Raw genomic sequence first — 25722 nt, forward strand, 5'->3', positions numbered from 1 at the left:
AGGGCTCCAGCCGCAGGCCGGGAAGAGGCAGTGCACCTCGGGGAGGCTTAGGGTCTCAAGGCCAAGGCAGAATGCGCCCACCCCTCTTCTCCTGGGCAGCCGACTAGTGGGCAGGAAAGCCCTTTGGCTTCCCCGACTGCGAGGGAAGCAGGGACCCAAGTCTACCTGGGCAGCCAGGGCAACACAGACTTTGGTGTACAACCAGCAGTTGTCACCAGAGTGCCACTGAGTCCCTCCTGCCTCCTGGCCATTCCTCTCACCTTGGTTACTGTCACTCAGGGCTCTATTCTTGGGCCTCTTCTCCCTCCCACACACAGCCCCTGGTCCTTCCTGTCCATTCATGTGCTGATGACTCCCAGCATTCTACCTCAGCCTAGGCTGCCCTCAGGCCGCAGACTCCGGGCCAGAAGCTGAGATCCACGCCAGACTCCAAGGCTGGCAATTCTGCCTTACAAAGGCCTCTCCTCTCCTTCTCCCAGAGACCCCCTGGTCCTTTCCCACAGAATCCAAACTGAGCTTCCAGCCCCGCCCACCCCCCAGTACTTCCCACCAAGCTCTGGTGAAATGTAGGGGTTCAAGGACCAGTCCTGAGCCCTCCTCTCCTCTTCCCTTTCAATATCTCCCTGAGCCCCACATCCGGCCTCCCAACCTCCACCCCCAGGGACATCCCGGTAACTCGCACGAGTGTGTCCCTGGTTCTCCCTCGTCTCTGAGCATCACACCCAAACGTGTACTTGGATGCCACAAAGGCCCCTCAGACGGCACACGCCCAAGTCTGAACTCAAGATGCTCCCCGCATCCCAACCTCAGCACAGAGTTTCCTGTCTCATTGTCAACCCGGTGTCTAAAGCCAGAGTCCCAAGACTTACTTACGCCTGCCCCCTCCTTTGAACTCCTCCCCCGGACCGAGCCCTCGCCATGTCTGGCCGTCTGTACCTGCAACCCACTGCACTCCACGGCTGCACCCCCACCTGCACCCACACTCCCAACAAAGGCCACCAGCATCTCTTGCCTGGTCGCCTCCTTATGGATTTCCCCACATCCGCCTTTGTCCCCATTGTCCACACTGATGCCACAGTGATCCTCTCCAAACACAAATCTGATTGTCACAGCGCTGCCTAGAACCAGTGCTGTGGGAACAAGAGGCCCTGCCCCGGCCCACCCTCTCCCCACGACTCCAGGCTCCGGCCACGCTCAGCTCTTTGATGCGCCTTGCTCCCCCTCCAGTGCCAGGCCCCTTTTCCCCACTCTCCCCTCTCCCTGGAACATTCCTCCTGCCCCTTCCTGGTCGTTGATTCCTAGTCATCATTCCAAGCTATTCTCAAACCCCGAGAGGTCTCTTCCGCTCTCCCCGCCTAGGCCAGATGCTCCTGGCCCAGCCCCCAGGCCCTTGCACTGCTTCCCAGCACTGTTTCCGCTGCATGATCATTGATTACCATCACCACACACACACACACACACACACACCCTGCTAGCTCCAGAGGGCCAGGACCCTGCCTGTTTTGCTCACCATTGTCTCTCAGTGCCTGCACAAGGCCCAGCACATAGTAGGGACACCATTCACATTTATTGAACAAATAATAAGTAAAGTCTATGGCCACCACGGTCTGACTGAGTCGTCCCTTGGGACCACCTCACTGCCTTCAGAATAAACTCCTTATACTGATATACAAGACCCCCTGTGACCGGGCCTCTGTCTACCTCATTTCTTGTCACACACACCCCGTGCCTCAGGCAATATGACGCGTTTAAGAGGCCTACTCACTCATGCCTCAGGGCCTTGGCTCTGCCCTCTCTGCCCTCAGCACCTCCTGACTACCCTTCAAGACTCAACTCAGGTACCTCCTCCTCTGGGAAGTCCTCCCTGACTGCCCCCCTTGCTCCTCCCACGTGCCCCATGGTTCTCGCAGCCTCCTGATCCCTATCTGCACTTGTCATGCTGTCCTGTGACCCTTTGTCCCCTGGTCTGTCTCCCTTGTGAAGCTGTGATGTGAGCTTTGGGGACAGACGTACGGGGTTTTAGCCATGTCCCATCTCCAGCCCTCAGCCCATTGTCCAGAACAGTGAACGTGGGAGTAAATGTTAACTCTCTTCACGGCTCCTCCCCCTTCCTTTAAAACTGGGCCACGCAGCTTCATACATAAAGCTGACACCTGGAAATGACCCAACCATCAATCAGCAGACCACGTAAATGGCAGATTATTCATAAAATGAAACACTGCATGGTAATGAAAAGAATAAACTACTGTTACCCTCAACAGTGTAATAAATCCACATCCATAAGGTGGAACAAAAGAAGCCAGACCCAGGAAAATAGCTTCTATGTACACAAAGGTCAAAAACAGGCAGGACGAACCTGTGGTGACAGAAGCCAGCACGGTGGCCAGGCCAGAGGGAGCGAGGGGGAGTGAGCCTCCCAGAGGCCCGGCTACCCACACCTGCGTGGTGGCCACGCAGGCTGTGCCTGTGTAGACAGTAATCAAGCTGGGCTTCTTGTGCACTTTAAAGTAGATAATGCCACCTCTATTTTTTGAATGCTATAATTTTTGTAATAAATCATCATGGGCCTTGGCTGGGTGGCTCAGCTGGTTGGAGCACAGTCCTGCACACCAAAACACTGCAGGTTCTACTCCTGCTCAGGGCACTTACATAGGGTGCACGTTTGATCCCTCGTCAGGGCGAGCTCGGGAGGCAACTGACCAATGTTTCTCTCTCTCTTCTCGTCTCTCTAAAATCAATAAATATATCCTCGGATGGGTTTTTTTTTTAAATAATAAATCAGTCAAGCATGGCTAGCAATCTTCCTGTGTCTGAGAGTCGCCTCCTGCTGCACAGTCCCCTGAGTTTAGCTAGTGATATTGCAGTCCAGAGTGGGTAAGCCACTCCGCTCGTCAGCTGGTGCATCTGTGGAAAGTCCACACCCTAAGGAGAGGACTGCATGTCCTGCTTTTCCCATGCAACTAGAGGCTCCTCTAGGGCGAGCTCTCTGTGTCTCTGTGTCTCTTTGTCTCTGTGTCTCTGGCACAGAGCTCTGTGACCTCCAAATATTGGGGCACCACCTCCGGTTTGCGACGGATCGCTGCCGGGTGGGTGAAACGTGGCAGCCGTGTCGTCACCGAGAGCACCAACTCTGTAGCTGCTGTTCTGTAGCTGCGCTGGTGGAATGTCTCTGTGTGTCGGATTCCTTATCTACAAACGGGGATTATAATGGTACCTTTTTCCTAATATTGCTCTGAGGACTTGATGAGTAACTAGGCATAATAAAGCACCTAGAACAGCACCTGGCTCCAACAGGGTGCCACGTAGGTGTTTACTATGATAAGTGTTACTAGGGGGAAACTCAGACCGGAGTTAAACTCTGCTCCTCCACTGGCTGGGAGACCTCAGGCAAATCTATTAACCTCTCTGAACCTCCATGTCCTCATCTATCAAACAGAGACAACAATAATTATCTATTGTAATTAAGGCAAAATAATACATGCAAAGCACCTGACTAAGTCCTTGTGTGCAAGGAGCATGGCTTACACATCCTTCTCACCAAACCCAGCACTGGGGAACGCTCAATAGCTTGAAAGCATTAATCCCTTCCCCACCCACCCTTCGCCTGCCTAGCATCCTCCTTCTAGTGCTAGCAGAGAGCATCATCTAGTGGACAGCTCTGGAACTGCATTTAGCCGAGTGCTACTGGCCAAGCGCCTGTGCAGTCCTTTAAATAAGCCCTTTAAAAGAAGCACTCTGCATCGCACAAGTGTTGGTTAGGGGCCTGCTCTGACAGGATACGGGTCCAGGACCTGAATAAAATGGGGGTATACAAGATGACTTGAAGGGGTGCAAGGAAAAATGCAAGCAATTATCATCAATACCCTATTTTTTTAAAGGAAGAGAGGGTTTTTTTATAGAATACTGAGGGGTTTTCTTATATTTTTAAAAGATTTTTTTATTTATTTATGTTTAGAGAGGGAAGGGAGGGTGAAAGAGAGAGAGAGAAACATCAATGTGCAGTTGCTGGGGGCCGTGGCCTGCAACCCAGGCATGTGCCCTGACTGGGAGTCGAACCTGCGATGCTTTGGTTCACAGCCCGTGCTCAATCCACTGAGCTATGCCAGCCAGATCAATACCCTAATTTTTTATCTTAAAGAAAATATAAACACCATGTAGAAGGACTTGGAGCACTGGACAGTGTCTTCTTGGGACGTTTTCACAATTTCAAGTGTGATTTTGAAACCATTGACAACCATTGATGTCAATGACTCAGTTAAGGCCAAAGCCACGAAATGAAAGCTTAGGTCAGAAAGGGGATTCCCCCAGAGTAGCCTGACTTAGCTCCCTGGGCTCTCCATGAAGGGGCGGGGGAGGGGGGCAGGAGTGTTTGCCCCAAAGCCCGCATTCTCCCACCACACTCCACCGCCCCTCCCCCAGAACGAAGAGGTCTAGAGGGCTTCTCAAAGAGTAAAGAGGGTCTGGAGGTGGCATGATCACATCCAACAGTGAAATCAAAGAATACTTCGTGGAAGAGATGGCATTTCAAAGAGGTTTTGGAGAATGAAGGCAGAGAAAGGGGTGGGTGGGTGGGGAAGGAAAAGCCTTCCAGTGTGAGGGGCCACATGGTATAGAAAGTGAAATAACAGGGATGGGGGATGGGTTGGACAGGAGAGCCAGGGCCACAGCACAGAGGGCTCTAAATGACAGGCCAAGGAGGACCCACTGAGTAAGAAGGTCATCTGACCTGAAGGGACCAAGAAAACAGAGACCGAGCAACTGCGAGAGTCCAAACTAGCCTCTCGTGTGAGCTGCGCTGTGAGGGAGAGGATCCAGGAGATACTGGCAAGAAGTACCTCAAGAAGATACTGGCAAGGAAATACCTCAAGAAGATGGCGAAGCAGGTATCTAGGGCCCCTCGCAGTCAGCCTGGGCCACAGTGAGGACCAGCTTGTCTTCTGCAGCTTGAACAGTGGCGCCCACGCTTCCACCTTCCATGCTGGGGCTGGCGTTGCCCTCAATGACCACTTTGTTGAGCTCATTTCCTGGTATCTCTGAGCCTCTGAAGAAGGGCAGGGACTTAGGGAGCCCTACTTTGTCATGCATCATCAGTAAAGTTCACTGTACCCAGCCAGGGGGAGAGAGAGAGAGAGAGAGGGAGAGAGAGAGAGAGAAGCAGGGGGAGGTTCAGAAATAGCAGTAGGTCAAATGGGAGCCCCGGGTGAGAATTCAAGGTGCTGAGACTTGGGGAGAAAGGCAGAGCTGTGACCAGAACGCAGACGTGACCAGGGGGACTGGCGTAGGCAGGCAGTGGAGACACAAGCTGCCAGTATCCACACGGACGTATGGGACCAGAGCTCGGGAGAGGGGCTGGGCCGGAGGATGAGGAGGCGGGGACAGCCATCTGGGAGTCACTTACCTATGCGGGTGCAAGCTGAAGATTTGGGAGAGGAAGACAAAAGGAATCACCAGGGGAGACGTGAGGTCAGAGGACAGACACGCCCCGGACATCACGGGCTCCTTTTTATTAACGCTTCCTGAGGACAGAGGAGGAAGGAGAGGCACAGAAGACAGGAAAGGGACCCTGGAGAAACCTGGGAGAACTTGGTGAGCACAAGCAGTGTCTGTCGTACGTCATGGAGACATCCGGGGATCAGAACATGAACAGATCCAGGGGTCAGAACGGCAGGGAGGCAACCACCGGATTTGCGGTTGGGGGTTGTCATGCGTGACCCTTGAGAACGTGGTTTCAGGGGGTAGAAGTCAAACCAGAGATTCAGGAGGCAAGAGGCAGAGTGAGTGGGGGCAGCGGAAGCTCCAAGGAGGGAGGTGGTGGCGAGCAGGGCTGGGTTGGCCCCAAGACACCCTGGGGACAAGATTTTACTCTCAGGATTGCTCAGGTGGCCCTGATAAAGAGGGGCAGACACAGGCCACAGAGCCGTCAAGAGAGAGAGGCCCACAAAGAGACCCTCTGAGAGGGACCCAGTGAGAGAACTTAGAGACCCAGACAGAAGCTAAGACCCTCAGTCTCCATATCCCACAGAACACATTGTGATCAGTGGCAGAGCCTTGAACTTCAGAGGACACAAGGGATGGGAGAGGGGCAGGTGGAAGGAAGGAGTCACACGGACCAGCTGGGAACAGGGGCTAGGGACACCCGACCTGGAGCAGCCAGGAAGCCAGGGATGGAGGGAGGGAGGGAGAGAGGGAGGGAGGGAGGGCTTCCCCACGTCCCCGTTGGTGAGTACTGGGGGGGAGGGGAATCCCGGCATCCTCGGGGTCAGCCTGGGAAAATCAAAGAATCCTACTCTACCCTTTCCCCCAGGCTGCTCCACTTCAGCGAGCCTTGTGGCCCCAGCTGAGAGCCGCGGCACCCCACACCAACCCCGAACACATTTTCTTCCAAAAGGTCCGGGCAAGGGCCTCTTTCCCAGGACTCGGTTGCTGCAGTGGGCAGCACGGTGGCGCCCAGAAAGCTGTGTCCGTGTCCTCGCTCCCTGCCCTCCAGATGTGAGTGTGAACTTATTGGGAACAAGGGTCTTTGCAGATGTAATTAAACGAAGGATGTCGAAATAACGTCAAGCTGGGTTACCCAGACAGGCCCTAAAGCCAACGACAGGCACCCTTAAGATACAGGAGAGGGGAAGGCCCCGCGAGGGTGCAAGCAGAGAAGACGGGGGTGATGCGGCCACAGCGGGAGGAACGCCTGGGCTCTCCAGAGGCTGGAAGAGGCAAGGAAGGAATTCTCCCCTGGAACCTTCAGACCTCGGCCCTGCCAACAGCTTCATTTCGGACTTCTGGCCTCCAGACTGTGCAAGAATAAATTTCTACCGTTCGAAGCCACCAAGTCTGCGGCAGCCTGTTCCAGCAGTCCTGGGAAACTAATACAGTCCTCTGTTATGTAAAATGACTAGAAAGTTCCTAGGGATGCGTCCAGCCTCAAGATTCTCCAAATTAAACCTTTCCGGCAAGGAGGGGGGGTTCCAGGTCTGGCCAAAAGGTGTTTGTTTGTTGTTTTTTTTTAACTCACAGTGCCACCCCCTTTCCAGGTTGAGGTTTATACTTTCACTTGAGCAAGGAGGAGGGAAGCCTAATGAAGGGCCCACCTCCCACTGCTCAGGAAAGGAGACGCCGAAAGAGTATTTCATGACCCACCACCTCTTCCGCCTTCGCCCAAGGCTCACACCATCCTGCCCAGGCTGCTCAAAAGGGCCAAAGCGGACCCAGACCACCTTACTAAATGCAAGGGGCTTTTTAAAAAACAGGACCTGGCCCTTCTGAATTTGTCCTTGCAAACACCGCCCCCTCCTCTTCACAGCAACTCCCTCCCCACCCCTCACATCTGTCTTCTTCCTCTGCCTTTCCCAGTCTTGGGGGGCAAGAGGGATGGATACCCCAAAGCTCAGAAGGGAAGGCAATCTCCCGCCCTCCCACGGTCCTGCCCCGACACAGCTGGAAGGGGGAGGGGAGGTCAGCAGGGTTCACAAAGGCCAGATGTTGAGGAGAAAGCGCAGTGCCCACCCCACGCCCACCACCCCGCCCCCACCCTCACCCCCAGAGGAAAAAAATTAAAAGACACAGGTTTTAAAACGAACAAAATTTTGATGGTTCTAAACAGTTTTTCACAAAAATCTGCTCTGTGCAAACAATAACTTTTTACAAAGCATTTTCACAGAAAAGGAGACAAGTCCTTCCCCAGCTTCGCATGTGGGAATTGTTTCTTCCCTCACCCTGTTTTGGGGGAAAGAGGGGCATTATTCACTGGTGTGGTCAGAAGGGTCACTGGGTCCCTATGTTCTTGGGCAGATCCTCCACCCTCAGGTCCCCCTCACACCTAAACTTGGAATCTCCCCAAGAGCTAACCTGCCCTGACCTCACCTGGGTGGCGGAGAAATCGACTCCACCCCTCCCTGACTCTAGGGGATCCTCCCACCCTGAGGGCGTGGTCCAGGCCCAGCTCTCCCCCAACCCCTCCCGGAAAACAGAACCTCTGACCTCCAAACTAATCCCCTGGCCCTGCCCCCTTGGGATCCATCAGGGCCCTGACAACTCCCCAAATGCCTCGAGTAACAGAGGGAAGTTGACGGTACCTCAGCCCAGCTCCCATCCAAACCCAAACTTTGCCCCTTCAGACCTCACGGGACCTTGTGGTCAGACCCGGAGCCCTTACATTTACCCCCCTCCCCCCCAAAAGCAGCTTGTCTTGTGCCTACCCGTTAAGGGGGCTGAGTTTGGTGTCCAAAAATGGACCCAAGCCTCGCCTCTACGTCCATAAATGCTGGAGAGGACCTCGAAAGGCAGCTTGTTTGGTCTGGTTTTGTTGATTTCTTCCACCTTCCATTACTTTCCCTGGGACGGTCTCCGGCCCCTTCCCCAGGCAAAGCCTGCACTTTAGGAGGGGAGGAGTTCCCTCCACCCTGCCCCTCCTCCTACGAGAAGTAAACTGGGGGAGGGGTGCGTTTATCGAGGGGCGTCCTCTTTTACCCATCAGACCTTATAAACTGAAAGCAAACAGGAAAACTGAAGAAGGAAACTCCAAAACTGGACAAAAGGGAAAAGTTGGTGGCTGAGACTGAAGATCTCGCCAATCAGGGTTCTTGGAGGCCCCTAGGAAGGGAGTGATAGTCCCCTTGCTCAAGCTGCCCCATCCCCCATGAAGGCTCCGTAGTGCTGGGAGTGCAGGGGAAGGCCTGAGGGGAGGGGAGGGTTAAAGGCCTAGATGGTGGGGGTGGGGGATGCCCCCAGAGAGCTGCCAATCACCTCCCCACCCCCACCACAACCCCCTCGTCCCCGGGCTCGCCCACAGAAACAACCGGTTTGTCCATCACCAAGGTCTCTCTCTCCATTTTGCCTTGTCTTCCAGCAGCAACCTCCTTTACTCCCCCTGGGGTGAAGGCACTGCCCCCAGCGATCCGAGAAGGCGGAGGGGAGGGGCTGGATCTGTGTCATTGGGTCCTTTTCCGTTAAATCTTCTCCTGACTGCAGCCCTCAGTTGGTCTCGAAAGGATGAGGGGGAGGGGGTGTCACCCCAACCAGTTAGGTGCTTGAAGATCACTGTCACTGGAGGTCCCTCTGTCCACAGCCCATAAAACATAAACAGGTCAGGCAAATGGGAGAAACCAGCCAGCAGTTGGGCTGTGACCCCAACTTTTCCCTCTTGGCAGAAGAGGTTATCACGCTCAGAGTTCCTCCAGGTTGATCCCCCAGAATTTGACGCCAGGGGGCTCAGGGACAGCGGGACCCCCAATTTGCCACCTCCACAGGGGGTGGGCAGGAGGGGGCTTAGCGCCTCCCTGGAGGCGAAGCGAGGAAGCTGGCCCTAAATCTCCGTCCTCGCCCACGACCAGGGCCGGGGGGCAGGGGAAGCAGTCGAGGAGGCTGAAGGTGCTGGTGGTGGGAAGCGTCGGTGCAGGGCGGCGGAGCTGCACGTTGCGCGGGGGGGGCGCCGGCCGTCGGCGTTTCTTGGCGGCTCCCCGGGAGGGCCCTTTTGCGGGCGGCCGTTCGGGCCCCCTGCGCAAACTCGGAGTGTCGAGGGCGAAGCCCTTCGCGTAACACCAAAGTTTCGACCGGCGGATCAGACGATCGAAATGTTCCTGGCGGAGATTGCCGGGCGCGGTCGGAGCTCCGCTGGCCGTCGAGGGGCTGGCGGCGGGTGCCTCGGGGGCGGCCTGCGTGGGGGCTCCGTCGACTGCAGCCGTCCGGCCCGGCAGAGGCGGCTCCGGCACGGTCCCAGGCCCCGCGGGCTCGAAGGAGAAGCTCGCAGGTGGCGGAGAAGGCCGGGAATCGGGCTCCCGATGTGGGCTGGCGGCGGCGGAGCCAAGCTGAGAATCAAGACCCGGGGCTGGCCGAGGCGGAGCCGGGGCGGAGCTGGTCAGAGATTCCCGAGGGCTCCGGGGCGCCGGGCAGCGGCCGGGAGGTCCGCCAGAGCGAGCGCCTAAGTGCGGGAAACTGCCTCCGCCCTCTTCCTCTTCACCGCGGCCCCGGCACACTGCGGCGTCGGCATCCTGGCCGGCCGGGGAGCTCGGAACGCTGGACCGCCCGGCCTGTCCCGCGAGGTGTTTCAGGCCATCCGGGGCCCAGCCGCCGGTGCACAGGGAGGCGCGAGGGCCGAGCAGCAACGGAGCCCGCGGCGCCGGCTCCCCAGGCCCCAGGCCCAAAGAGGACGCCCGGGGTTTGGCAAGGGCGCAAAAGGCGAGGGCACGCAGGCACAGCGGAGAGAACTCCTGGGTCCCCAGACGCGGCTTCCTAGGTGTGGGGGCGCAGGGCGACCCTCGCGGGGACGCCGGCACTGCAAGGCGGGGCGCGGGGCACAGAGTCTCCATGGAACCTCCTAGGGGGGTGCCCACTGAGGGGGCCCTGGTCCCAGCGGCGGGATGCCCTGGCTGCCCGAAGAACCCACGGACGAGGGGAACATCGCCCCCCCTCGACGGGGAGGTCTCCGCTCACGGGCGCCCCCGGCCCGCACCCGTGGGCCGCGAAGCTCTGACTCCCGCCTCGATCTCGTCACGCGGCCCTCCCGGCGGCCGGACTCCTGGGTCCCTGCGAGTCCCTGCGCGTTCCGCCGCCCTTCCTGCCGCCGCGTTCCCTAGGCAGAGCCGGCGGGAGCCCCTCTCGAGTAGCCCGGAGCGCAGAGGCGGGGGAAACAAAGCGACCGGCGACCGCGGGAAGCGGGAAGGACTCGGCGCCCGGCACCCGGTGCCCGGGCCCAGGCGGCGGGGAAGGCGCCTTCCGCCCGCTCGGCTTCTTTCTTCCCCGCTGGCTCCCGGAGACCGCGTTATAGAGAACTGCCCCCTCGCTGCCCCAATACCAGCGCCGGGGCCGCGAGCCTGCCGCTGATTGGGCGGCACCGCCTGTGACGTCGGCCGGGACCCCACCCCTTCGGCGGCACCGCCCCCGTCCCCATTCCGCACACAGACACACACACGTGGACCTGGCGCGGCCGCCGCAGGGAGGGGACGGAGGAGAGGGAGCGTGCGCCGGTGGGACTGCGAGGGGCGAAATGCGACGCTGCACGTGGCCGGGTGACGTCCTGGCAATCGGTCGTCGCAAAGCAACTCATGTTTTCCTGTTAAAAGTCATGATTTTCGCATCTGTAAAATGGGAATATTCATTATCTACCCTCTCTTGGGGCTCCTTGAATGAAAATAGATGAATCTCAAAAACAATGTTTGAGGGAAAAGATGAAATGAGGCGATGGTGGCTTGAAAGCTTTGCATGGCAGGGACTCCTGCGAGCAGAGAATGTGCCCTACCTCTGTGTCCCAGTCCCTTAGAACAGTGGCTGGTACGCAGTGGGCTCAAAAAAAAAAAAATGTTGAATGAGTAGTTAGGAATTGAGTAAGCGTGTGCCAGGTGGGAAAAGGAAAACAAATTCGGAGAGAGGTATTATTACACCACAGAAGATGACAGACTTTCTCAGTACCTGTTTTCATTTCTCTGATGCAGTTTCTAAACGACCTCTCAACGGAATTCCAAGGGGCTGGCTCGGCAGACACCCTTGAATCCCAAGCCTCTGCCCTCTGAGTCCTGAGCTGCGAAAACGGGTTGAGAAGGTCAGAGAAAGGGACACACAGACCCTCACTCTGAGCTCCCCCCCACAAGTAAAACAAAGAAAAAGTGAATCCCCAATAAAAATCCCCCAAATCCTCCCTGCAGCATGATCTATTTCCTTATGCTGCTTTAGTTTCTGTATAGCGTAGTGCGATATGAAGACCTGAACGTATTTATTCTTTATTTTCTGGAAATGAGCTGATGAGAACTTGGTCTTGATCAGGACTTCATTTTCACTGTCTAGAATCATGCGCAGACGTAATAGGTGCTCAATAAATACAGGGTCCGGCACAAATAACGCCCCTTTTTATTATAAAACCATAAGCCTGTAACTCCATAACATAGCAATATCACACTTAAGCATAGCACATGACATTTTAGGTGAAATGTTCAAATTAAAACAATAAGTTATTATACCCATATTATTACCCTACCGACCACACTCAAGCAGGTGTTACTTCTGCCAGACCCTGTATTTGTAAGTGAATGAATGAACCCCCAGAATATGTCTCTATCGATAAAAATTAGGTTATTGGGATATGGCTTCCTCCAGTCCTCAGAATATAAAGAGTTGGGTGTGATGGCTTGGAGTAAGAGTGTGCAAGGATGCTGGAGGGAAGTCAGAGAGAGAAATATCGCACTCTGCACCTGGGGTCAGAGAAGCTTCCTGTAAGGGGACAAGTCATATAGTTTGCATCCTGGCTCTCCTGGCTGTGACAACAGAAACATTTTTTTCCCCTACAAAGTCATCAAACACCATCTGGGAGGAAAGGAATCAGGAAGGTCGGCCTCCCCACCTCCCTTTGCAGAGACCAGAGGTAAAGGCTCCAAGGTGGAGCTAGAGTTTAACAAAGGGGAGAGGGGAGGGTTCTGTTGCTCAAAACTCTCACCTGTTAGCATCTTGTACAGGTTTCCAGGGCCGCTGTCATGAGGGGAGCTCCCAGGGTCCTGTTGGTCTAGACGTCAGGGTTCCTAAGTGCCCCCAAACACTGACCCCCATCCCCTCCCCACACAGGAGGAAAGTTTCAGTTATAAGTAACACTGTTATGAACATTTGCATACAAGGCTCTATGTGGACATATGTCTTCATGTTAAAAGTGGAATTTCCAGTTCACACGGTAAATTTATGTTTAACTTTTGAAGAAACTGCCAACCTTTTTCTAAACTGGCTATCCTATTTTACATTTCCATTAATAGCCATGTGATAAATGAGGGAAGTGAAGGACAGAGACGCTAAGTGATTTGCCCAAGGTCACACTGCTAGCAAGGTCAGAGCCTGGACTCAACCCCAGGTCCCAAGTCCATGGTCATAACCAAAAGTCTACCCCATGACAATGAATCTGAGAGGGAAGCCATCTCTTACCTTACCACACTGTAGCCGCCACCATCTTTGCCTATCTTGCTTCTGGAAGAATGATCTTCACGGCCGTCTCTCCTGGGGGGCAACACTGAGAACTCTTATTCTGGGACAGCAGTGCCTGCTTTCTTCTGCTGGTGGGGCAGAGGGGCATCTGCTTCAATCCAGCTCTCCTGCGGCCTCTTTGCAGCTACCACATCTGGGGCAGGGGCTTGGGCCCCACCTGCAGAAACCTGGGCGACGCAGGTCAATAACCTCCTCCTTCTCTTACTCCAAAAGCCACCAGTTTAGGGGCTTTGTCGGGGACTGTTACTATTGAGAGGCCTTCCCTGGAGGAGGAATTCCCTCCACCTCCACTTTCCTTTCTTTCCCTTCCTTGAATCAGGCAAAGCCCCCTGTGGCATGGAAGCACTTTGCAAACAGTAGGAATTAGCGTACTCTCCCCTGAAAGGACCTTGAGTATTCAAGCCTCAGTTTTCAGAGCACTTAGATTTGGTGTACCAGCGGCGCCATCCTGAGCAGGTCACCTGGACACTCTGAAGCACAATGTCCCTATCAGTGAAAAGGGGACAACAGTAGCTGCCTCATAACATTGTCAGGAGGGTGGAAACATGAGAGCCGGCCGGCCCCTCCGTTGCAATTCCCGTTACCTACGGTAGAGGACACTCGATCCCGTCCTCAGCCAGTGGGAGGAGAATGCAAACAGCACCCTTCTCAGGAAGCCCACTCCCCGCAGGAGAAAAAGGGACAAGGCTGAATGCTGGGCTCCAACGGACGGACGCCTCGGGAGTAAGGCACACAGGACAGGCCCCCAGGGACCTGAAAGCCAACCCTTCCACGTCCTGGCCCATCTGAGTCTCACCCGAAGACCCGTGTTCACCAACCTGGGAGCAGAGGACCTGCCCAGCTGCCCTTTCCCTGGAGGCAGGCGCAGCGGTGCACTGGCCCCAGAGGTCCAGCCCAATAACAACGTCCACGGCACTGACTGCATTCCAGTCTCTGGCTTAAGAACTTTATGTTATTTAATCCTCAAAACAATTGTACAAGATAGATACTATATTTTTTAAAAATTTTACATACCATGTATAACTCAATTTCAGTGCCCAATTCAGTGATTTTTATTACATTTACAGTTAAGTGATGATCACCACAATGTGATTTTAGAACATTCCCTAAGAGACTCCTCATCGCTCCTAGCATTGATTCCGAATTCCCCCCCAGCAGCCCCCAGGGACTAATCTACTTTCTGCCCTCTAGGTCTGCCTTCACTGGGCACGCCATAGAAGTGGAATCGCATATATGTGTGTGGTCTGTTGCATCTGACTTCTTTCACAACAGCGTAATGTTTTCCAGGTCCGTTCGTGCTGTGGCACGTACTGGTGGTCTGTCCCCGTTTACTGTGAGTACCACCTGCGGTCTGGGTATACCACCATTTGTTTATCCAGTCACATTCGGGTTGTTTCCACTTTGCAGTTACTGTAAGTAATACTCTCATGGACATTTGCATACAAGGCTCTATGTGGACATATGTCTTCACGTTAAAAGTGGAATTTCCAGTTCACACGGTAAATTTATGTTTAACTTTTGAAGAAACCACCAAACTGTTTTCTTTTTTTTAATGATTTATTGTTATTTTGGAATTATAGTCTCTGTTTTCTTTTTTATTTATTTATTTATTTTTAAGATTTTATTTATTTATTTTTAGAGAGGGAAGGGAGGGAGGGAGAGAGAGAGAGAGAGAGAAACATCAATGTGCAGTTGCTGGGGGCCGTGGCCTGCAAACCAGGTATGTGGCCTGACTGGGAATCGAACCTGCGACACTTTGGTTCACAGCCCGCGCTCAATCCACTGAGCTACGCCAGCCAGGGCTCCACCAAACTGTTTTCTAAACTGACTATCCCATTTTACATTTCCATTAATATCCATGTGATAAATGAGGGAAGTGAGGGACAGAGACACTAAGTGATTTGCCCAAGGTCACACTGCTAGCAAGGTCAGAGCCTGGACTCAACCCCAGGTCCCAAGTCCATGGTCATAACCAAAAGTATACCCCATGACAATGAATCTGAGAGGGGAGCCACTTCTTGCCCTACCACACTGCAGCCGCCGCCATCTTTGCCTGTCTAGCTTCTACAGTTCCCTACCCCAGACCCTGTTCTGACCAGCGGGACCGCATCGCCCCTTAACCACCCCCACACTTTGCCCTTCTGGAAACTGGCGCCCAGGGTTAACAGCTCACATTCTGGATTCAGACGGGTCTGTTCATACTCCTGAGTCATCGCTTCACCAGCTGTGTGCTGTAAGGGCCAGTTCCTTAACTTCTGCTTTAGTGTCCTCATCTGGAAACCAGAACTTGCATCTTCCTTCTTGCAATTAAAACGTCTTATTATGTATAGCAAATAACTACTTACGGTGTCAGGGGCATGCTGGAGATACTGGAGGAACACTTCCTAAGGTATATGATTGTCTAACCACTATGCTGTACACCTGAAACTGATACAAAACAACACTGAATGTAAACTGTGACTGAGAAATAAAATTTAAAGTTCCTTTTAAAAAACATGCTATTATGGAAATTTTCAAACCTATTCAAAAGTAAGTAGAGGAGTACAATGAACCTTCACATACCCAACCCCCAGCTTCAACACTTACCAACTCCTGGCCAACCTTGTTTACTCTAACCCCCTACCCACTTTTTGTCCTCTGCTCCACTTTTTAAAAAATCAATTTTACTGATGCACGATTTCAATGTAACAAACGTCCAGTTTAAGTGCACAGTTCAAATAGTTTTCCCAACTGAATGCACCCCTGTAACCACCGCAGTGAAGATACAGAATATGACCCATATTCTCTTGAAACAAATCCCAGACATCACATCATTTCAGTCCTAACTACTTCAATACGTATTTCTACAAGACAAAGGCTCTAAAAATAAATATAACTTCAATGCTATTATCAAACCTAAAAAAGAAGGAACAGTCATCCTTTAACATCGTCATGTAGTCGGTATCCACATTTCTGACTACCGGAAATGACGGCGACAGAGTCCGGGGGGTGGGAGAGGTCGGGCGCTGCAGCTCATCTGAGAAGCAGCAGCAGAGGAGCGGCCGCGGTCCAGGCAGGGCGCCGTGGAGGAAGGAAGTCCTTTCAGAGAGAGTGATCCTCCACCGAGGTTCTAAAGATGAGCGGGAGCACGCAAAGGTGGCATGAGAGGAGAATGGCCGCTGGGGACACGGTGTGGGCCGGGAAGACAGGCAAGCAAGCGCCTGTCCTATTGCCACCAACTACCAGACGTCAATGGCCGCCACTCTCGTTAGGGAGAGAGGATGCCCCGGCATTAGTCCTGTCCCGTCTGTCCTCCCAGAGGCATCCCTTGTGTCTCTTTCCTGTCTCTCCTATTAAAAAGCCAAACCATGCCCTGGCCGTGTGGCTCAGTTGGTTGGAGGGTCATCCCATACACTAAAAGGTTGGGGGTTCAATTCCTGGTCAAGGCACGTAGCTAGGTTTCAGGTTCCATCCTGGGTGGGGGTGTGTACAGGAGGCAACCAATCAGTGTTTCTCTCTCATATCAGTGTTTCTCTCTCTCTCTCAAAAAAAAATCAATAAGTATATCCTCGGGTGAGGATTTAAAAGAGAAAGCCAAATCTTCCCTTGACCCCATAGGCTCCAGCCCCCATCCTTCCTCCCCTTCACAGCCAAGCTTCCCACAAGAGCTGTCTACACACTGTCTTCCTTTTCTCACTTCCCACGTCCTCCTCAACCCACTTCCATCTGCTTCCACCTCCACCGCCCCTGAAATAGCTCCTGCTGAGGTCCCTGTGGCTTCCATCTCATTAAAACCAGCAGGCTCTTGTCAGCCCTCCGGCCTTGACCTCTCGACAGCATCCCACATGACTGGCCACTTCCTCTTTCCAGAAACTCCCTAGTCCCCCGCCTTCCAGGCACCTTGCTTTCCCGGCATCCTCCTGCCTCCCTCTGCTGCCCCTTGGTCTTCGGCGCGGGCTCATCTCCCCTTCTCAGCCCAGACTGCGAGGCTCCTCAAGGCTCAGTCCGGAACGTATCCCGTGTCTGTCTGGGCATTCTCCTGTGCCCGCTCCGCAATCACCATCTGGCCACCGAGGGGCTCAGCCCACACCTTTCCTCTCAGCTCCGACCGAGACACCTCGCTGCCACTCAGCTCCTACCTGGGACGTCTCCAAAGCCCAGCAAACTCAGCCTGTTCCAGACCTTCAGTGACCCTCCTCCTCTGTCTTCCAAGGAACATCCTTCCAAGGAAGACACCGACCACTTCCAAGGAAGCCTGGCCCAACGTATGGCTCCTGCATCCACCCACTTCCACAGCCAGAAACCCAGATGCCATCCTGGCACCTCCCAGTCAATGCCTCAGCATTACACTCCACGTCTGCGGCTCCACCGCCATTCCAGCCCACCCGGCAGCACCCCCGCAGCCCGCCACGCCCTTTACAGAGACAGAAATTACCTTTCTAAGTGAATAGGATTGTGTTAGCCCCTGTTCAAAACCTTTTAACGGCCCTGGCTGGTGTGGCTCGGTGGATTGAGCGCGGACTGTGAACCAAAGCATCGCAGGTTCAATTCCCAGTCAGGGCACATTCCTGGGTTGCAGGCCACGGCCCCGGCAACCGCACATTGATGTTTCTCTCTCTCTCTCTCTTTCTCCCCCCGCTTCCCTCTCTAAAAATAAATAAATAAAATCTTTAAAAAAAACATAAAAAAACCTTTTAATGGTTTCCTATCGCTTTCAGGATAAAGAGTGAAAGCATTAACTTGGCTCACAGGTGAGTCTGACCGCCTTGCCCACAATCCTCCTGGAAAGAGGGAACTGGCCCCTCCCCTCCCCCTCCCCTGTGCTGCCCTCTCTCCTGCAGCCACCACGACCTCTTTTAGTGCCTAAAGCAACACAGTCCCTCCTCTCCCTGGCTGAGCACGTACTATTGCACACGACCGTGAACTTTCCCCACTTCCCTTTCCTGTGCCTGGCCAGGACCTCTTAGGAGCTCCACCGAGCCATCCCTGCCTTGGAGAGAACTTCTCCCAACCCTCCCGAATGTGGCTGGGCCGGCTGCCATCATTATCTGCCCCCAAGGCCTGAGAACCTTCCTTCAAAGCATTTTCATTCACTTGTCACTGTTCATCTATTAGTGCAACTAATCAACGACTCACCTCTCCCTTACCACACTCTGTGTTTCATGGAGGCAAGGACAACATTAGAGTTTGCCTTAGTTCAGCGATGAATACATGGTTGGAACTCAAATCCATATTTAAGAAAAGATTTTAAGGCCTGGCCGGATAGCTCAGTGGGTTAGAGCATCATCCCACGGGGCCAAGGTTATGGGTTCGATCCCTGGTCAGGGCACACACAAGGAGCAACCAATGAATGTATGAATTGCATAAATAAATGGAAAAACATATCAATGTTTCTCTCTAAAATCAGTCAATAAATAATATTTTTAAATCTTTTTTTATTATGTACATTTCAAACCAAAAAAGAAGTAGAGAATAGTGAAATGAACCCCATATGCCCATTACCTAGGTGGGTAATTATTAACATTTTATCACTTTTATCATTTTTACTGAAATATTGTCAAGTGATTTAGCATCTTCATGACTGTTATCTCCTAGTTACTTCAAGAAGTTTTCTTTTTCTTTTTTTAAAGATTTTATTTATTTATTTTTAGAGAAGGAAGGGAGGGAGAAAGAGAGAGAGGAGAGAAACATCAGTGTGCGGTTGCTGGGGGTCATGGCCTGCAACCCAGGCATGTGCCCTGACTGGGAATCGAACCTGCGATGACATGGTTCGCAGCCCGCACTCAATCCACGGAGCTACGCCAGCCAGGGCCTTCAGGAAGTTTTCTTACTGCAAACTTCCTTATACTTCCAATCTTTCTTACAATCACACATTACAAAATTAGCAATAATTCCTTAAAATCATCTAATAGCCAGCTCATAGTCAAATTTCCCTAATTGTCTCCCCAAAACGCTTCTTGTGCATTTGGTTTGTTTCAACCAGGCTTTAAATAAGGTCCACACATTGCATTTGGTTATACATCTTAAGTCTCACTTAAATCTAGAATAACTTTTTCCCCTACGCCACTGAGTCGTTGAATTGCTGAAGTATTTTAAGTAAATTGCAGACATCGAGTCCCACCTTCTAGATTTCTCTGATTGCTTCCTAGTTGTGTTGTTTATCCTGTATTTCCTGTAAACTGGAAATTAGATCTACAGGCTTGATTAAATTCAGATTGACTGGCAAACACACTTCATGGCTGCTGCTGCTTCCTCCGTGCCTGCGCTCCCCCGTTAGTGGTGGAACGCGGGTGCGTAGGCCCCCTGGATGACAGCAGGTCCCTTTCCTGAGAAGTTTCTTCCTTCGGGACCAGCAGGGTAACCTGTGGGACCGCACTTCGAGGTGACCATGTTTTTAATCAATGAATGGAGTAGGTCAGTGTGGCCGAGCAGTGGTGAGGACGAAGGGCAGAAACCGGAACTCGAAGGGTCAAAGGCCTTGATAAGAAATGTGGACGTTATCCTGCAGGACGGGGAATTACAGGCCACTTTTATGCAGAGGAAATCACGTGACCACACTTGGCAAGGGCGAGGGGTGGGGAAGCAGGAGGAGAACAGGGAACGAGCATTTCCTGAACGCTCAGCCTGAGCCCAGCTCTCTGCTCAGTGTCTGGCACATTCGACCGCAGTGAAACTTCCCCTGTATTTAAAAGAAAAATCCCAGCATACAGATGAGGGAATGGAGGCTCAGACTCTTTCAGTCACTCATCCGGGGTCGCGGCAAAAGATGGTGAAGACCTCAGGAAGGCAGCGGCCACACGTATGGACGGGAGTTTGAGGCAGAATCAGCAGCACTCGAAAGCAAGTGGCCGTGGGGAGGAGGGGAAGCAGCAGCCCGGGCTGGAGCTGACTCCTGGGTGGGATGCAGGAGGGGACCAGCAGGTTGGAGGGGAAAATAACGAGCTCAGGCTCCCAGCTGCCCAGATGTCTCCAAGCTGCTCTCTTGAGAAATGATGTTTATAACATGACAATGTCTATAATTTGGCTTCCGGCAAGACTCGATAATTGGCTTAAGTGATCCCTCCCTGGCATTCCGTTCAAAGCAAGGACGCGCGTGCATTCATTCTGATGAGGCCTGTTTTCTGTGTGAGAAGGTTCGTGTGAACCTGGAGCTGTGTGGGCTCTCTCTCGGCTCAAGGGGGCCAGAGACTGCAGGCATAGGGTGGGTGGGCTGTCTGTCCTCTCAGTTAGAGTCTGTCCATCCCTGGCATGTGGGCTCCCCCTCAGATAGGGAGCTGCCAGGGGGTGGAGCCCTGAAACCTGCCCAGTCAGTGCCCAGCAGGAGTGTGGTTGAGAGCTGGGTCCCGGGAGCCACATCGGCGGAGGATACAGTGACAAGGAAGATGGTCACCTGGGAGGCAGCCGCCAAGGTCAGCTACAAGGATGCTTAGGGCTGAAAGACGACTGTGTTTAAAGGAATCAGGGAAACTTTTTTACTTAAGAGGTGTAGGCAAGGCAGGTGTTATGAGACTTGGTGGCTGATCCAGCGAAGGGGTGAGGAGTGAGGAGATAAAGATCTGAGACGGACCCTCAGGTTTTGTCTCGGGAGAGAGTGGGAGCTATTAACTAAGGTGAGAACCTTCTGCAGGAGGGCAGGTCCCGGGACGGGGAGATGGTGAGTATAGTTCGGGGCTCAATGAGCCAAATCTAAGTGGGTGTGGCCTGAGGAGATGTGGAAAAGGGGGTCTGGGACTAGAGAGCAGTCAAGACCAAGTCCAAGGCACACTGATCAAGACAGAAATTTCAGGTGTGCACGAGCTCTGCCAGGGAGAGTCATGTGGACCCCAAAGACCCCTCTGGGGTGGTCAGGGAACAGGACCCCAGCAAAAGCAGCTGAGAAATGTGGGAGAGTGAGGTGTGCAGGGAGGCCATAGGATCACGTGCCCTGGATAGGTTAAGTAGGACAATGACTGACAAGTTATTGGCCTTGGTGATTCTGAATGAGCCAGTCAGGGGTCTGGGAAACTGACTCTAGCTTTTTAGCAAAAGCAGAGAAATGGCAGAGATCACCTGGAGGTGGAGATGAAGAAGCAAAAGGCACAGCTGTCTCTTAGCAGGACGTGGCACCAGACACGACAGCCCCCGGCACCACAGGCAAGGCCAAGAGGGGCCCCACCCGCCTCTGTTCTGCTGAGTCCTCAGAGCGGAACTGGAGGGCATCAGACTGGCAAGACTCGGATCACATGCCCACACCTCAGTGCCCAGAGCAAAGAAACAACAGAGGCTCTGAATTCCTCCCTTCAGTTCTTTCAGTATTCACTGAGCATCTAGTACGCGCCAGGCGCAGGTCTAGGCCCTTGAAAACAGTGACAAAATCCACAGAGATCCTAGTCTTCATGGCCCTGTCATTAGAGGGGAAAGCCTGACAGTAAACAACAGACACAACTGTGTGAGTAATGTAGAAGGTTAATAGGACAAAGAAAAAGGAGAAGGAAGATTGGGAAAGTGTAAGGAGGGGGCGGGAAGGGCACAGGCTGCGATTTTACACAGTGTGGCCGGGGAGAGCCTAACGGGGAAGCAGGGGCGAGCCCTGTGTGAGCAGGAAACAGCGAGGAAGCTGGTCCGGCTGCAGCGCAGGAGCCAGGGGGAGAGATCGGGCCGGAGGGAGGGATCAGGGCAGCAGATGGACGGAACCTCGTAGAACCCTATGAGGACTCAGGCTTCCCGATGAGTGCAGTGGGGACTCCAGGAGGTCTCGGACCCCGGGGTGACCCGACCATGCTGCAGTTTAATGGGATCTCTTCGGCCACTGCATGGGGAATGCATGGCAGGGGCAAGGATGGAGGCGCGGAGGCCAGTTAGGAGGCTCCCACAATAATCCAGGGGAGAGAATGATGGTGGCAATGGTAGGGAGTCATCAGATTCTGCGTGATTTATGAAGGTAGAACTGGCAGGACTCGCTGACAGAGTGATGCAGGAGAGGAATCAGAAACGTTCCCAGATTTGGGGTTGAACAACTAGAAAGATGGAGTTGCCATGAGTTGAGACGGAGAAGGCTGTGGGTGGGGCACGCGGCATGGGCGAGCAGCGGGGAGAAAGGGGTTGGATGGAGAGTAAGCTTTTGGTGTATGGGAAGACGTTCTAACCAACTGAGCCACCAGGCCAGGGCGAGGGGAGATGGCCTTGTGTGCGGAGGTGGCCTGGGCCCCTTTGGAAACTGAGGGGAAAGAGGCAAGTGAGGGAAAGGGTGCTGATCGGGATAAAGAAAATCCACACAAGGGAGGAGAGATGGGTCCCAGCTGAGGACTGGCCTAGGGAAGCTCAGGTTCCAGCTCCAAGTGAACAGAGGGAAGAATTCCAGACATGGTTTGACAGGAGAGGTGGTGGCACTGACATCGGGCGAGAAGAGGGAGTCGGGCATGACCCCAGAATGTTGCATCCCAGCTCCCACCATCATCCTGAGGGCCTTCCATGTGGACCTCCGAGTCCAGGTTTTCTCATCTTCCCACCACGCTCCAGCCCTCAGCCCCCACCCCGCCCCTGCCATGACCAAGGTCTGCTGCGTCCCAGAATCCTCAGAGCTCTGAGCACAGCCTCATACCTGAGTCCCAACCCACATGGCTGCTTTCCCTGCTTCTGCCGCAGACCACAGTTGGGAGACACCCATCCCCGGCTGTCCCCCACCCCGCCCAGCCCCTCTAGCCACCAGCCCTGAGTGGCTCCCTCTCCTGCTCTGCACCTGGGCCCCCCACTCAGCAATGGCTTTGCTTCCTGTTTCAGAAAGAAAATGCAGTGCTGAGTGAGAGAAGTCAAACAGAAAGAAAGACATTGTAAGGTTGCACTTTTTTGAAGTTCTAGAACCAGCAAAATGAATCTATCCTAATCTGTAGTAACAGAAACCAGGTCAGTGTCACCTGGGGCTGGGGCAATGCAGTGGGGTACGAAGGAACTTTCTGGAGAGATGGAAATGTTCTATGTCTTTATTGGGATGGTGGTTACATGACTGATATATTTATCAAAAGTCGCCCTGGCTGGTGTGGCTCAGTGGATTGAGTGCGGGCCTGTGAACTAAAGGTTATCGGTTCATTCCCAGTCAGGGCACATGCCTGGGTTGGGGGCCGGGGCTGGAGGGTGCAGAAGGCAGCCACACACTGATGTATCTCTCCCTCTCTTTCTCCTTCCCTTCCCCGCTCTCTGGAAATGAATAAGTAAAATCTTAAAAAAAAAAAAAGTCATCACCTGTGCCCTGACCAGTGTGGCTCAGTTGGTTGGGCAGTGTCCCACAAAGTGAAAGGTTGCCAGTTCAAATCCAGAGCAGGGCACACCCCTGAGTTGCAGGTTTGGTCCCTGGTCAGAGTGTGGGCGCCCATGAGAGGCAACCGATTGATTTTTCTCTTTCTCTCTTTTTCCCTCACTTCCCCTCTCTCTCTAAAAAAAAATAAAATCTTTTTTAAAAACTCATCACTTGCTCACTTAAAATACGTACATTTTATTATGTGCAAATAATGCCATTAAAAAGTTTTTTTAAAAGATGACAGATGTTAGCTTATCTCACTAAGCACTTGTACACATATCCAATCATCATGTTGTACACCTCAAACTAATGCAATGCTGCATGTCAGTTATATCCCAATAAAACTGGAAAAACAGAGGAGCCCAAAGGGATTGTGGGAGAAGGCTCTTCGTTCCCGTCTGGCCGCAGCCATCCGGTAAGCCACGGTGGGCGCTTACGGGCACCTCCAGAAGCTGTGGAGGAAGAAGCAGCCCCATGTGACGTGCTTCCTTCTCAGGGGTCGCTGCTGGCAGTACCGCCAGCTCTCTGCACACCCCAGGGACCCCCTACACTGCACCACCAGGCCCGATAAAGCGTGCAGGCTGGGATACAAAGTCAGGCAAGGTTATGTCATATATCAGATTCATGTGCGCTGTGGTGGCCGCAAACGCCCGGTTCCTAAGGGCTAGACCTACGACAAGCCTGTCCATCGCGGTGTTAACCAGACGAAGTTTGTCCGAAGCCTTCGGTCCTTTGCTGAGGAGGGAGCTGGGCGCCACCGCGTGCTCTACGAGTCCTGAGTTCTTACTGGGTGGGGGAAGATTCCACGTACAAACTCTTTGAGGTCGTCCTCATTGATCCATCCCATGAGGCTGTCAGAAGGAATCCTGACGCCCAGTGGGTCACCAGACCCGTCCACAAGCACGGGGAGGTTCAACGGCTGACATCTGCGGGCCGCAAGAGCCGCCCTCGGCCTTGGAAAGGGCCACCAGTTCCTCCCACTGCTGGTGGTTCTCGCGGTGCAGCGTGAAGGGGGCGCAACACTCTCCAGCTCCACCATTACCACTAATATGTGCTGTGTTTGCAACATTCTTACTTAATAAACAATTTAGGATATTTAAAAAAACTGGAAAGATTGAGAACTAAAAAAAAACTTAAAGAGAAAATACACACTCTCAAGCAAAGAAGTCCTACACACGCGCGCGCGCGCACACACACACACACACACACACACACATACATCCATCCTTCACCTCCTCCCTTCTCTCTGGGGGAAGGAGAATGGTCCCCTCCGGTCTGCCCAAGCCCTGGTGCTGGAGGCTGTCCTAAAAACCTGGGCCGCCTCCCTGTGGCCTTGCCCTCTCCGCCCCTGCTCTCCTGTCTCCCTCTAGCTGACTACCCAGGCCCGAGGACGGCTGTCTAAACTCTCGCTGTCCTCCTCTCCGCCTGTGGTTTCCATGACACCGCTTTTCCTGGGGCTCCCCCCGCCCCAGCTCTAGACACTCCTTCCCACGCCCCTGCCCTGGCTCCTCTCCTCTGCCCGCTCTTCAACGCAGGTGCTCCCTGGGCCTTGGGCCTCGGCCTTCTGCTCTCCACACGGGCGGGCCACTCAGCGTGGTCGGGTTCACGCCAGGGCTTCAGCCACCCTCGACCGCTGACGACGCCCAAAGATGGCTCTGGATACTTTTTCAGAGTATCAAGGAGATGGAAGAAGAGGTGGACAGACTATTATGTATGTTTCAAAAGCATTTTACAATTTTTAAAGTGATACACATATCCACCCTCCTCTGGGACCGCCCGCTGGACTTCAGGTTCAGCACGCCCCAACCCGAACTCGTCAGCTCTCTCCCAATCCTGTTCTCCTTTCTTCAGGAGTCAGAAACTCATTTAAGACAGAAACTTGGGGGTCGCCCTCCTACTCCATGACCACCAACTGTCCACTACCCCTTCTCTTGATTTCAGCCCCTCCTCATTCCCCTCCCCATCCCCACTGACACTCCATCCGGGTCCCCTGTGTCTCTCCCAGAGAAGTTCAAACATTCACCCAATTCATTCATTCATTCATTCATTCATTCACTAAGTGTTAACTGAGCGCCAACTCTGGGCCAGACACTGATTCCAGTGCTTGAGATACATCAGCGAACACAGCACAGAAAAACTCCTGTCTCTGGCACTTGCAATAATTTCAGAAGTCGCTCTCCTCTGTATTCCACCTTAACTCCTCCGACTGCCAACTCCCCTGCAGCCACGGAGAACTTTGCAACATCTTCATCTACTCAGCATCTTCCGCCAAACCTCATGAGCCTGGGGTCAAGCCTGGGCCACGTGAGAGGTACCCTGCTCCCTCCCCTCCCATCTGCTCTTGCCTCACCAGGCGGACTCTGGAGCTCCTTCTCCAGGGCTCCCTCTGCACGAGGTCCATCCCCCGTTGTAACACATGTCACACTGCATGGTGCCGTTTGCCTGCCCACCAGCCCGCTTTTCCTCTCCACCCCGAGTGCCTGCAGGGCTGCAGCCACTTTGACTCATTCTGTATCACG

General features: G+C 53.6%; 1 protein-coding gene and 1 pseudogene across 1 annotated transcript; one reads left to right on the forward strand and one right to left on the reverse strand.

Annotated features, from left to right (window-relative positions):
- Positions 1-8824: 8824 nt before the first annotated feature.
- LOC123817158 (elongin BC and polycomb repressive complex 2 associated protein) lies at positions 8825-10746 on the reverse strand. The gene has a single exon (XM_045836697.1). It carries the CDS (start codon positions 10299-10301, stop codon positions 9159-9161), a length of 1143 nt encoding a protein of 380 aa, XP_045692653.1. The 5' UTR covers positions 10302-10746; the 3' UTR covers positions 8825-9158.
- An 11239-nt stretch (positions 10747-21985) lies between these two features.
- LOC123817179 lies at positions 21986-24251 on the forward strand (annotated as a pseudogene).
- The last annotated feature ends 1471 nt before the right edge of the window (positions 24252-25722 follow it).

Source organism: Phyllostomus hastatus, unplaced genomic scaffold, assembly GCF_019186645.2.
Source record: "Phyllostomus hastatus isolate PE091 unplaced genomic scaffold, TTU_PhHast_1.1 phas_contig_210, whole genome shotgun sequence".
NCBI classification, from domain to species: Eukaryota; Metazoa; Chordata; class Mammalia; order Chiroptera; family Phyllostomidae; genus Phyllostomus; species Phyllostomus hastatus.